General features: G+C 40.0%; 1 protein-coding gene across 3 annotated transcripts in view; it reads left to right on the top strand.

Annotated features, from left to right (window-relative positions):
- Window positions 1-3,269: 3,269 nt before the first annotated feature.
- Window positions 3,270-13,753, top strand: part of LOC115148820 (drebrin) — a 98,963-nt gene continuing 88,479 nt past the window's right edge. For 2 of the 3 annotated variants that reach the window (XM_029691074.1, XM_029691075.1), the window contains exon 1: window positions 3,270-3,479. In XM_029691074.1, coding sequence (XP_029546934.1) covers window positions 3,397-3,479 — 83 coding nt within the window. In that variant the 5' untranslated portion in view covers window positions 3,270-3,396. The remainder of the gene's footprint in view (window positions 3,480-13,753) is intronic. The other variant, XM_029691076.1, reaches the window with a different exon arrangement.

Consider the following 13,753-nt stretch of genomic DNA (forward strand, 5'->3'; position numbering starts at 1 on the left):
CAGTAGCTATTACAGTGAAAGAATACCATGCTATTGTTTGAGGAGAGTGCACAGTTATGAACTTAAATGTATTAATAAACCAATTAGGCACATTTGGGCAGTCTTGATACAACATTTTGAACAGTAATGCAATGGTTCATTGGATCACTCTAAAACTTTGCACATACACTGCTGCCATCTAGTGGCCAAAATCTAAATTCCGACTGGCCTGGAATAATACATTATGGCTTTTCTCTTGCATTTCAAAGATGATGGTACAAAAAATTACCAAAAAAACATGTTTTTTTCTCTGTATTATCTTTTACCAGATCTAATGTGTTATATTCTCCTACATTCATTTCACATTTCCACAAACTTCAAAGTGTTTCCTTTCAAATTGTATCAAGAATATGCATATCCTTTCTTCATGTCCTGAGCTACAGGCAGTTAGATTTGGGTATGTCATTTTAGGCGAAAATTGAAAAAAGGGGCTAATCCTTAAAAGCACTCATTAAGATCAGGTGTAGTCAATTAGCACTTAACAAGATAGATCATTTTTAATTAAAGTTTTGTTTAATGCTGAGTGCTGAGCGATTCGTGCTTTCTGAGGTCGGTTCGGTTTTGGTTCGATTAAAAAAAAAAGGCACGGTTTTCGATTTGTATTATTTTTTTAAACATTAAATGGATTCTGAAATAGTTACATTAAATTGATTTTAGAGCTTTTTTAATGGAAATTCCAAAGCCAAAAATAGTGAATATTGATTTGCCAAAACATTGAAAATATTCTCTTGTCTCTGTCAGTTCCACATTGGGTAGACATCAATAGAAAAATACTTACTTTTTATTTGAGAACTTTATTATTTTTCATTCGTTAAATTCATCATCTCTTCTCTGCTCAGGCAGTAGCAGTCAGCCAGCCAGACCATCTAACATGAGCTATATCTGCTCCACATACTGTACTGTCTTTAGTCTTCCTAAATATGCTGCAGAGCTGTCTGACTCAATCATTTTACATGTTCTTCAAAGTAGATAAGGTATACTTTCATGAACTAGCTCTATCCCCCTGCTCTCCTCATTGTGTTTTGATGTTCCTCTCTCATGCAGTCTCTGTGTATCTAACCTAAAATAGCAGGTGTAAATGGCAGTCGGCTGCAATGTCGAACAAGCCCATGGACACACTTTGGCTGCGTTTACTCAGGCAGCCCAATTCTGATATTTTTTTAAATTAATTGGTCTTTTGACCAATCAGATCAGCTCTGAACAATATCTGATGTGAAAAGATCTGATTTGATTGGTCAAAAGACCAATTAGTGGAAGAAAATTCAGAATGCAGAGTGCAGGCGACTGCCAACTGACTGATCTACAAATCACCTTCCATCATAAATCACTACTCATTATTATTTGTAGATCAGTCAGTCAGTAACAATTTACCCATGATATGCAATATTACGGTTTTGATCCTCTTGGATACGGCCCATCTCTGTCTGAGCTGGAGAGAACAGGTGCAATGGATTATGGTCATTGTAGTTAATTACCCATTTTTCTGCTCTGAACTAGGATGAATATTTGCTTAATGAAAACTACAACTCCCTTCATCCCAGTGTCCACATAGTTCTTGACTTGATTTCTCTCATTAATGATTTGATTTCTCTCTAGAGAAACTGCCGTTGGGCTCACACAAAAAAAAAACGAACTGAATGGAATTCAAGTAATTGAATCTGTACCGGTACCCCCTGTATATAGCCTTGTTTTTGTTATGTACATGTCTTGTGTTACTTTTTGATTTATGAGATTTTTTTTTAAACTTCAGTTTATTTAGTAAACATTTTATTAACTCTATTTCTTGAACTGCATTGTTGGTTAAGGGCTTGTAAGTAAGAATTTCACAGTAAGGTCTACACTTGTTGTATTCGGCGCATGTGACAAATACATTTTGATTTGATTTGAACCGACGTTGGTCAATTAGTTGTTCAATAACCGGAAAAACTACATTACGGAGAATCGCTCAGCACTACTTAATGATCTTGGAACAATTTGAGAATGTGTTTGGACCCCAGGAAGAGTAGCTGCTGCCCCCCACGCCAGATAGCATATAAACAAATTATAAGCCATGGCAAACAAAAAATGAATTACCAGATATTCTAGCTGTAAAACTGCAACATTTTCCCTCAGCCTCATGGCAAAATGTGTAGGAAATAAGCTTTCAAAATTCAAAATTCTTTCAGCCTTATTGCAAAATCTGTAGAACAGCATGAGATTAGCTATAAAACTACTGGAAGCAAAGCACTGAGACTGCCCCTGAGGGTCCGTCCAACACTGACTGGGTAGGAGTTGCCCGTAGGCACAGATCTAGGATCAGCTTACCCTCCCCAAACTGTAACCTTAACCATTACGAGCAAAAACACAAAAGATCAGTGTCTAAGAGTGACACCATCCTACTCAATCTGACACACTGGCCTGCTTTGGACTGCACTCAATAATACACTGTAGATTCAGACTGTGCTCTAGGGTCTATATCCCAATTACCAGCAGACAAAACTGTTCTCTCTCTTCCAAATCTGCATACAGTACAGTACAGACTCCTCAGGGTTTGGGTTGCTCACTCAGAGAGCTCCAGGGGCACGATGACGCAATAACACACTGACACATTTCTCATCCCAGACACACACTCCAGACTGCGTCGGATGGAGTACTATCAGAGCATGATTGCGCCGGTTATTTGCAAGTAAAACGTTCCCACTTAGAGGAAAGTTTCAGCTAGCTACAGCCTGGAGGCTTGGGGGGCTTTAGGGTGAGTCTCTTTTCCACAGTTAAGCCCAGACAGCAAACCCATCTCTGGGGAACCAGCCAGTACCAGACAAAGCATAAAACAAGAACAGTGATTAAATATTGGGCTGTTTTTATCAGAGAGCAAGTTATGAAGAGGAGTAATGAGAATGTAGTTTGTCAAAGTGTAAAAAAATATGACTTTGGTCCAGCATTATGTTCCAACCCCAGATAATTTTGTGTCTAATAATCGAAGCCCCCTCTCTACTGTTAGTTAGACCCCGTTCCTATAGGCTATATTGTTCAGAAATAAATGATTTGACTTTCCCTAGTCTTTATCAGGTCAGGCCAGGTCAGATCACGGTATAGTGCTGACTTCTGACGGTGTAGGCCAGTGAGCACTCTGAGGCGCTAGGACCCCTCTGAGGCGCTAGTACCCCTCTGAGGCACTAGGACCCAGCAGTGGTTTTTAGAGACCGGTGAAAAATTCGCACTAGGACCACGCAGCTGGCGAGGCAATAGCGCTGCATTGTCTTTGTTCCTCCACTCAGAATCTCTCCCCGTCTCTCTACTGCGTAGTGTCTCTCTCTATCCTTTCCTCTACTTCCATTACAGTATTACACCGGTCTGGATGATTGCAGAGACAGCAACATGGCTGTGAATCTCAGCAAGAACAGACTGGCCCTTCTAACAGCCTACCAGGATGTTATCAACGAGACCTCGTCCACCGACTGGTAAGTCAATTGAACATCCCTTCTCTATCACGGCTCATTGGCTTTAAGTGTTTTTATAACGGGGTTTAATAGTTGAGCGGCGGGGTAAAGGTTACTATGTAAGGATTCATGGTGCATGTTGATACATTTTCAAGTGGATAGGTTACAATATAACGGGTCCATTCCAAAGTTGTCAGATGAATCGGTTCAGGCCACTGTTCAGAGCATACCAATTGACATCGGTCCCTGCTCCTAGTTCAGAAAATCAGCAGGCAATGTGCTCAATTATCAAATATTGAGCAAGAAAGGAAGGGGGGGCTTCATTGTTTGTTATGGACTAGTTTTTACTTTGGACCACTGTCTTTCTGACTGTCCCAGCCACTTTGCGTTGTGGGGAGCCCCTGACAAGGTTACATGTTGAGAACATCTTAGTTCTTTCCCATTTTGCAAAAGCATACCGTTCTCGCAATTTGTACATCTCAATTTGCACATGGCATATGTAGCGTTCTTGCATCCCAACGAGCGAGTGTAGAGACGAGAGGAGCAAGGCGATAAGTGTCAATCTATCAACGCTCAATGTGACCGGCCCTGCTTCCTCTCATTATACGCGATGTAACTGCTCGTTTGTCCCTGTTAGGAGGGAAATGTTTGTAAATGGGATGGAGTATGAACTCAGTCTACTGAGTGAGCGAAGGTCCCGTGTGTTTTATCCACACATTCCATCGGGCCTTGTGTCAATGCGGAGGCGTTTGTCTTCCCTTTGTGTGGAAATGGATACACAGTGGTAAGTGGAATATCTTTTCACCTACAAAACCAGCTGGACTTACTTGGCTATGGCAGCAAGAGTGAGACATTCTGAAAGGCTGCACCCATTGAAGTCCATTGATGATTATATCATCTCTCTCTTTTGAAGAGGGTAGGCTATAATATGAGTAGGCACTGGGCTCAACTCTAAGCTAAACTGCTTACGTTATCATCTTTTCCAACTAGAAAGATAACGGATATCTTTCAAGGAAAGACATACAGAAACAATTTTCAGAGCATGTGTCTTTTCTCTATAGACTTATACAGAGTGATCTGATTGAATCATCGACAACATATCTGCTTTGTATCTCTTCATGTATAAAAGATGCCCGACCTAATGTGTATCTGGTTGAAAGAAACAAATCAATACTTAATCAGTCTGTAGCCAGTGGCGTAGCCCAGTCTTCACGCAAGCCCCCCACCCTTTTTTTGCCATGGGGCAGAGAATTGTTTTTGAGTTTTTAGTGCTCAGGGATTGTTAAAAGAAGGGACTATCTCAAATATTTGTCTTAATATTAACAACATTTGAAATATACTGTATATTTTGATAGATGATGCTTTGGTCCATCACACCACGTAAAGGAACATCCTAATTTGTAGTTATTTTTCATAAAATGCACATGACTGGATTTATGTCAACTCTGTGAGACACCATAAGAGGTATTCTATTTTTACAACTATTGTCCAACAAGTGTTTAATTAAAGGTCTTGATTGTTTAATTCTAACATTAGATTATTTCAAATATGTAATACAAATCTCCATTTATTTTTGTTTTGTAACACTATATAATGCTCCAGGGCTAATTTCGTTAGCATTTTGGCATGTTTTTCTAGATTTAGAACCGAAAACATTTAACTCAAACATTATCCCTTCAATTTTTTAAGCATATATTGCAGAACAGTGATGACACTATTTTTTTCAGATCTTAAGGTGGGCTACCATTAGTGACTGAGTTGACAAGCCACTCACTGACTTGACAATTAAGATTGTCAAAACAGACCAAAATAAAAGTTTAATACAAACATTTGTAAAATAAGGAAAATTATTAATTTGGAAATCCTCAATAAAAACAACCATTCTATCAGATCTTTCAGCAGTCTGTTTTTTCCGAAGTTGGCAAAATTACATTTTTCTTCATTCAAGTGGTATACACACTAGCCATTTTAGTTTTTCTTCTGTGGCTTTATGACACTATAACCTAATTAAATGTAACACATTTTAACCAAAATTTGTATCATGCAAATGGAGTTGACACTTTATGATTGTGACCATGGTGACTCCAATATTGTTTAAATCTATCAAAAGTATCGAACTTTACAGACCATGAGTGCTCTTGTTGCACTACATGTAATGAGAACATGAATAAGTGGTCCTTATGGGATAGCTGGCTCTGCTCATTCCTGATTCATTTAGGATTTTTGACATCTGATAAGAGTAAACCAAAATAAATGGAAAACATTTTTCAGTTAAAGCTGCAATATGTCACTTTTTGGGCGACCTGACCAAATAAACATAAAAATGTGAGTTACAGATCTGTCATTTTTTATTGAAGGCAAGTAGATATGTTCTACTTCTTTGCTTCCCATTCTTACGTTTTGTTTTTACATCTTTTACTTTTGGTTTTGTACACAATACAATTATTAGGGTTAAGGAAAATATATTTACATTTGAGTCATTTTAGCAGACTCTCTTATCCAGAGCGACTTACAGTAGTGAGTGGATACATTTTTGTACTTTTCCCATACTGGTCCCCGTGGGAATCGAACCCACAACGCTGCCGTTGCAAGTGCCATGCTCTACCAACTGAGCCGAAGCGATTTAGATGGTACAATGATTCTCTACACTATACTTGCTTGTTTTGTCACAAACAAAAATGAGCAATTTCTGCATAGTGCAATTTTCTTATATACATACACACACAAGGTGGAAATGTCAGTTGTGTGAAATAATCTCCCAGTGTCTGGTGGAAAGTAGACTGAACCAGGTTTGCCTATAGGATTTTGCCTGTGCTTAGCTCCATTCCATACATTTTTTTTATCCTGAAAAGTACTCATAACATGATGCATCCACCACTATGCTTGAAAATATGGAGAGTGATACTCAGTAATGTGTTTATTGGATTTGCCCCAAACATAACACTTTGTATTCACGAAAAATAAAGTTAATTTCTTTGCCACTTTTTTGCAGTTTTACTTTAGTGCCTTATTGCAAACAGGATGCATGTTTTGGAATATTTTTGATTTTGTACAGGCTTCCTCCTTTTCACTTTGTCATTTACAGTGGGGGAAAAAAGTATTTCATCCCCTGCTGATTTTGTACGTTTGCCCACTTACAAAGAAATTATCAGTCTATAATTTTAATAGTAGGTTTATTTGAACAGTGAGAGACAGAATAACAACAGAAAATCCAGATAAACGCATGTCAAAAATGTTATAAAATTATTTGCATTTTAATGAGGGAAATAAGTATTTGACCCCTCTGCAAAACATGACTTAGTAGTTGGTGGCAAAACTCTTTTTGGCAATCAGAGGTCAGACGTTTCTTGTAGTTGGCCACCAGGTTTGCACACATCTCAGGAGGGATTTTGTCCCACTCTTCTTCGCAGATCTTCTCCAAGTCATTAAGGTTTCGAGGCTGATGTTTGGCAACTCGAACCTTCAGCTCCCTCCATAGATTTTCTATGGGATTAAGGTCTGGAGACTGGCTAGGCCACTCCAGGACCTTAATGTGCTCCTTCTTGAGCCACTTCTTTTTTTGCCTTGGCCGTGTGTTTTGGGTCATTGTCATGCTGGAATACCCATCCACGACCCATTTTCAATGCCCTGGCTGAGGGAAGGAGGTTCTCACCCAAGATTTGACGGTACATGGCCCGTTCCATCGTCCCTTTGATGCGGGGAAGTTGTCCTGTCCCCTTAGCAGAAAAACACCCACAAAGCATAATGTTTCCACCTCCATGTTTGACGGTGGAGATGGTGTTCTTAGGGTCATAGGCAGCATTCCTCCTCCTCCAAACACGGCGAGTTGAGTTGTCAAAGAGCTCCATTTTGGTCTCATCTGACCACAACACTTTCACCAGTTGTCCTCCGAGTCATTCAGATGTTCATTGGCAAACTTCAGACGGGCATGTATATGTATTCTTGAGCAGGGGGACCTTCGCACCAAATGTTGTCACCTTCTCACCAAGCTGCTTGGCGATGGTCTTGTAGCCCATTCCAGCCTTGTGTAGGTCTACAATCTTGTCCCTGACATCCTTGGAGAGCTCTTTGGTCTTGGCCATGGTGGAGAGTTTGGAATCTGATTGATTGCTTCTGTGGACAAGTAACAAGCTGTGGTTAGGAGCACTCCCTTTAAGAATGTGCTCCTAATCTCAGCTCGTTACCTGTATAAAAGACACCTGGGAGCCAGAAATCTTTCTGATTGAGAGGGGGTCAAATACTAATTTCCCTCATTAAAATGCAAATCAATTTATAACATTTTTGACATGTGTTTTTCTGGATATTTTTGTTGTTATTCTGTCTCTCACTGTTCAAATAAACCTACCATTAAAATTATAGACTAATCCTTTCTTTGTCAGTGGGCAACCGTACAAAATCAGCAGGGGATCAAATACTTTTTTCCCCCACTGTAGATTAGTATTGTGGAGTAACTACAATGTTGTTGATCCATCTTCAGTTTTCTGCTGTCATAGCCATTAAACTCTAACACGGAACCCAAACCGGCTGTGCGCGTGCGCCATCATGCATACATTTATTTTGTCCCCCCACACCAAACGTGATCACGACACACAGGTTAAAATATCAAAACAAACTCTGAACCAATTGTATTAATTTGGGGACAAGTCGAAAAGCATTAAACATTTATGGCAATTTAGCTAGTTAGCTTGCACTTGCTAGCTAATTTGTCCTGGGATATAAACATTGAGTTGTTATTTTACCTGAAATGCACAAGGTCCTCTACTCCGCCAATTAATCCACACATAAAACGGTCAACCAAATTGTTTCTAGTCATCTTTCTTCCTTCCAGGCTTTTTCTTCTCTTGACTTTATATTGCGATTGGCAACTTTCATAAATTAGGTGCATTACCGCCACTGACCTCGTTCGTCTTTCAGTCACCTACGTGGGTATAACCAATGAGGAGATGGCACGTGGGTACCTGCTTCTATAAACCAATGAGGAGATGGGAGAGGCAGGACTTGCAGCGCGATCTGCGTCAGAAATAGAACTGATTTCTATTTTAGCCCTTGGCAACGCAGACTCTCGTTGGCGCGTGCGAGCAGTGTGGGTGCAATAATTGAATAACATAGATTTCTAAATGTATTTTGCGACGCGAGCGGTGTAGTCAGCCTGTAGCTGTTTTAAAGTCACCATTGTCCTCATGATGAAATCCCTGAGTGGTTTCCTTCCTCTCTGGCAACTGAGTTAGGAAGGACACCTGCGTCTTTGTAGTGACTGGGTGTATTGATACACCATCCAAAGTGTCATTTTAATAACTTCCCCCTGCTCGAAGGGATATTCAATGTCTGTTTTTACCAATAGGCATTGGAAAACCTCCCTTGTCTTTGTGGTGAAATCTGTGTTTGAAATTCACTGTTTGACTAAGGGACCTTACAGATAATTGTACATGTGTGGTACAGACATGCAGAAGTGATGGAAAAAATCACTTATTATGTGACTTGTTAAGCACATTTTTATTCCTGGACTTATTTAGGCTTGCCATAAAAGGGGTTGAAAACTTATTGACTCGAGACATTTCAGCTTTGAATTTTTTATTAATAAATCTAAATGTAATCCATTTTAAATTCAGGCTGTAACACAACAAAATGTGGGAAATGTCAAGGGTATGAATACTTTCTGAAGGCACTGTATACAGCTTGTATGTGTGATGAAGACTTATTGAGGGGAGGCATCCCACTTAATCGGTCTGTGTTATAGCCAGCCCATTAGCCACACTGCCAGAGAAATGCACACCTATAGTTGAATATTACCCGTGCTTTTTGTTCAAGTGGGTTTCGCCAACATTATTGCCAAAGGTTAATATTTCCTTTGGCTGTGTTTTAAATGTCGCCAGGACTCATTTTATTTGCTTATTTATCAGATGGCAAAAAATTGCCTGATAATGCAAAGGGCCTCAGACTTGACCCCATTACTCGCATTTGAACTGAGCAAAACAAAGACAAGGCTTTCAACCATCTCTGACCCTAAACAACCTCAATCCTTTCCCCTCTCTCCCTGTCCATATCGTACCCCATCATCATCTATAACATGGCTGCCAGGGCCTCCTGGCACACAAGTATTTTTATTCACACAATCTCAAACACATGCACGCACACACTTACATGCACACACTGTAAATACCAGTCAATTTATCATACCCAATATCCTATGCCCTCAGCAATATGAGCCCTCTTCATGGGCTCTCAACACCTTAGAGACACCTGGGTGTCTTTCACATAATAGCAGTAATTGGATTCACTGTGGGCTTTCTGTTCATATAATTGACCTTCCTGAGGTCCCTCTTTTCTCCAGTTGGGAAGAGAGTGGAGAAATTGTGCCCTACATGCACACACACACACTCTCCTCCCATCATGCTTTTAATCATTCTAACCAGTTCCCTGAAACCTGAATACAAAGATAGTTGTGTGGTGTGGGAGGTACAACAATCAAACACTGGTGGTAACTACCTAATACAGGGTCAGAAGTCGCTATTTGTCTGATTGTGGCATGACAAGACATTTTTCAAAGCATTTCAAAGAAGGCAGACAAAGCCAAAGTGATATCAAGCAGAAGGAACCCAGACGGGTGATGGATGATATTGTCTTTGGGTTCAATGAGGGCCAGCCATAGTCTCAGTGACAGTAATGGCTAGAGCCTAGAGGACATTTGACAGGCTCTCCTTCAGAGTGCCCGCAAGAGAAAATGCTGTATTTTTGAACTCCACCACAAAGAGGTGAAGCACAGCCGGCTAGAATATCACAAGGCTTATCCAATATCAAACACACACAGACATCTGGAATGTTCCATAAAGAGTGCTGGCTGTTGCTGATTCGCTGGGCTCTATTGGTTTGACCCTTAGCCCTCTCAGAAAGCCATTACCTGTTTCCTATTGGGTCGTTCCATGTAATTTCAGCAAGCCATGACACCCACAATCTCAGATTGTTCTGAAATTGTTTCTGTAGTTAGAAACGGATAAGATAAGCATTCTGGAAACATTATTTTGTCTGAAATTAACCTAATTGATTGCACCCAACTAAACTGACCATTTTTAAATGATAGAATTCATATAATATTAAATAATTATAGGATTTAACATCTGATTTGCACCAAACTTTCTTTCTAACAATGAGTAAGACATGAGGAATCCAAAGAAGTGGTCAAATGCCACCCACAGACCCCTCACACCCCACCACAATCCCACACCAACAAAGAGTATATAGTATCAGACCCCCGTTCAGAGAAATGTGTCATTTGAAGTTGAGTTTACAGTATGTCCCACCCTACATCCTGATATTACCAGGGTATGCCCACTAGATGGTGCTGTTCCTGCTATTAGGGGATTATTTGTTAAAGGGATAGTTCACCCAAATTACACAATTTATATATTGGTGGTCTTACCCTGTAAGTAGTCTATTGACCAGGTATTAAAGGAACCCATGCTTTGGTTTAGTTTACCTGGACACATTCAATTGCTAACTTTTTAGCAATGCAACTCAATGCAAGTCAATGGTACCTGTATTAACATTTCCACTCTTCATATCCAAATCATCATTGAGTTACACAATCAATTCTTAATTCCCTTGGAGTTTGCCAAAAGGACTCTCAAGACCATGAGAAACAAGATTCTCTGGTCTGATGAAACCAAGATTGAACTCCTTGGCCTGAATGCCAAGCGTCAGGTCTGGAGGAAACCTGGCACCATCCCTACGGTGAAGCACGGTGGTGGCAGCATCATGCTGTGGGGATGTTTTTCAGCGGCAGGGACTGGGAGACTAGTCAGGACCAAGGGAAAGCTGACCGGAGCAAAGTACAGAGAGATCCTTGATGAAAACCTGCTCAGGACCTCAGACTGGGGCGAAGGTTCACCTTCCAACATCACAACGACCCTAAGCACACAGCCAAGACAACGCAGGAGTGACTTTGGGACAAGTCTCTGAATGTCCTTGACTAGCCCAGCCAGAGCTTGGACTTGTAGGATGGGACATCAACTTGAAGAAACAATCCTCTGAGCAGCTCCATTCTACTTGTCAGACACAGAGAACTGATACTATATACTCGTTGTGGGTGGGATTGATGTGGGGGTCCATGGCTGGCTTTTGACAATTTCCTTGGATTCCTCATGTCTAACTCATTGTTAGAAAAAGTTTAGTCCAAGTCATATTTTGGGTACTATATTTATTGAATATTATATTAATCCTATACATTTAAAACTTGACAATTTGGGTGAAATCAATGACCTTAATTTCTCAGATCAAATTATATTTTAACTGACATTTTTTGCTGGAATCTTATCTGAAATGATTTTAGAACAATCTGAGATGGTGGGTGTCAATCCTTTTTCTTGTGCTTTTTGAGGTGGAACGACCCTATAGCAGCACCCACCTGTAGCACGCGCTCCAGCAGGTATATCTCTCTGGTCACCCCCAAAGCCAATTCCTCCTTCGGCCGCAAAAATCTCTGAAACTGGAAACCCTTATCTCCCTCACTAGCTTTAAGCACCAGCTGTCAGAGCAGCTCACAGATCACTGCACCTGTATATAGCCCATCTATAATTTAGCCCAAACAACTACCTCTTCCCCTACTGTATTTATTTATTTTGCTCCTTTGCACCCCATTATTTCTATTTCTACTTTGCACTTTCTTCCACTGCAAATCTACTATTCCAGTGTTTTACTTGCTATATTGTATTTACTTTGCCACATGGCCTTTTTTGCCTTTACCTCCCTTATCTCACCTCATTTGCTCACATTGTATATAGACTTATTTTTCTACTATATTACTGTATGTTTGTTTTACTCCATGTGTAACACTGTGTTGTTGTATGTGTCAATCTGTTTTGCTTTATCTTGGCCAGGTTGCAATTGTAAATGAGAACTTTGTTCTCAACTTGCCTACCTGGTTAAATAAAGGTAAAAATAAATAGATCCTGATGTGTTCCTGTAGCTATTGGGCTGCATTGATTAGGTTATCAACTACAGACAGACAGTTTGTCAAAGGTAACCTTAACATAGCAGGCGTAAAATAAGCTCCTGAAACTAGATCCCCTACTGTTCTTGACAAGGGAAAAAAAATGTTGGGAGGTTCTCTTCTGCACTTCAACCAATCCAGTAAATGTGGAGGAGTTAAGATGGTGTCACCTTGTTAACATCCAAATGCAGAAGTCGTGTCACAACTTTATTTTCATGTAGATAAACTTTACTTAATAGCGGGAGTCTTTACTAATGATTATAAGCAATTATTTTTCTAAGTTAGTCTGTCTATTAAACCTTCTACATCTCTTTCCAAGTTTCTTTTGATGCTCGAGCAGCTAATGTTAGATGCGTAGAGCGCTACAGGCTATGGCACTTCAATATAAAAATAGTTTGTGTGGACTTTCTTTTATACAATGCATGTTTTTATTGCTTGCTCTTAAAGAAATAAATTGGTATTTAAAAAAAAGGTTGAATGTATCGGACTTCATTAGTTATTGAACAGCAGTCGACAAGATTGTTCTGGCTCTGAGGCCTATAATGAGCTAATGTTTTGTCAAATGGACAATGCGCCAATCCTCTCCAACCTGGCATGGTATAATTTGATACAGATTTTTTTTCTTAATAGATAGACTAATCAGTCCCGCTTCTGGCCGATATGCTGCCCAAGGCGTGTAACATAAAATGTGCCGCCCTCCTATCGTGGCAAAGTAGAATAGTAGCCTAGGCTATACATTATCGGCCCGCAATGCAGTTTCATGAATACCGATGTGGTAACCTACCGTTTGTAAAACAGGCAATTTACTGTTAATCTCTGTCATTTGGTTACATCGATTTCTCTTAATGCATGTATTAATTTATCTTTCTCATTCTCGGAATGGAAACATTGCAGAGTTCAAAACATGCTACACTTGTGAGAAACAAGTTGGGGTTTATTTCATATCATCATTTACGCGCTCCATGTGAACAATGAGCATGTGTCTGGTTTCTCTGTCCTGTTACTGTTGACAGAGTGCGCGCGCCCGCCTGAGCAGCATAGAAAGCAGTACCTGGCCTGCTTCTCGCAAACGCCAATAAAAAGATAAGATTAAGATGGGCAAAAGAACAGTCATTGGACAGAGAGATGGCTTTTTCTTTGCATCTCTGCCAAGAAGGCCAGCATCCCGGAGTCGCCTCTTCACTGTTGACGTTGAGACTGGTGTTTTGCGGGTACTATTTAATGAATCTGCAGTGCTAACATAATTGCAAAAGGGTTTTCTAATGATCAATTAGCCTTTTAAAATGATAAACTTGGATTAGCTAACACA

This window comes from Salmo trutta, chromosome 15 (assembly GCF_901001165.1).
Source record: "Salmo trutta chromosome 15, fSalTru1.1, whole genome shotgun sequence".
NCBI classification, from domain to species: Eukaryota; Metazoa; Chordata; class Actinopteri; order Salmoniformes; family Salmonidae; genus Salmo; species Salmo trutta.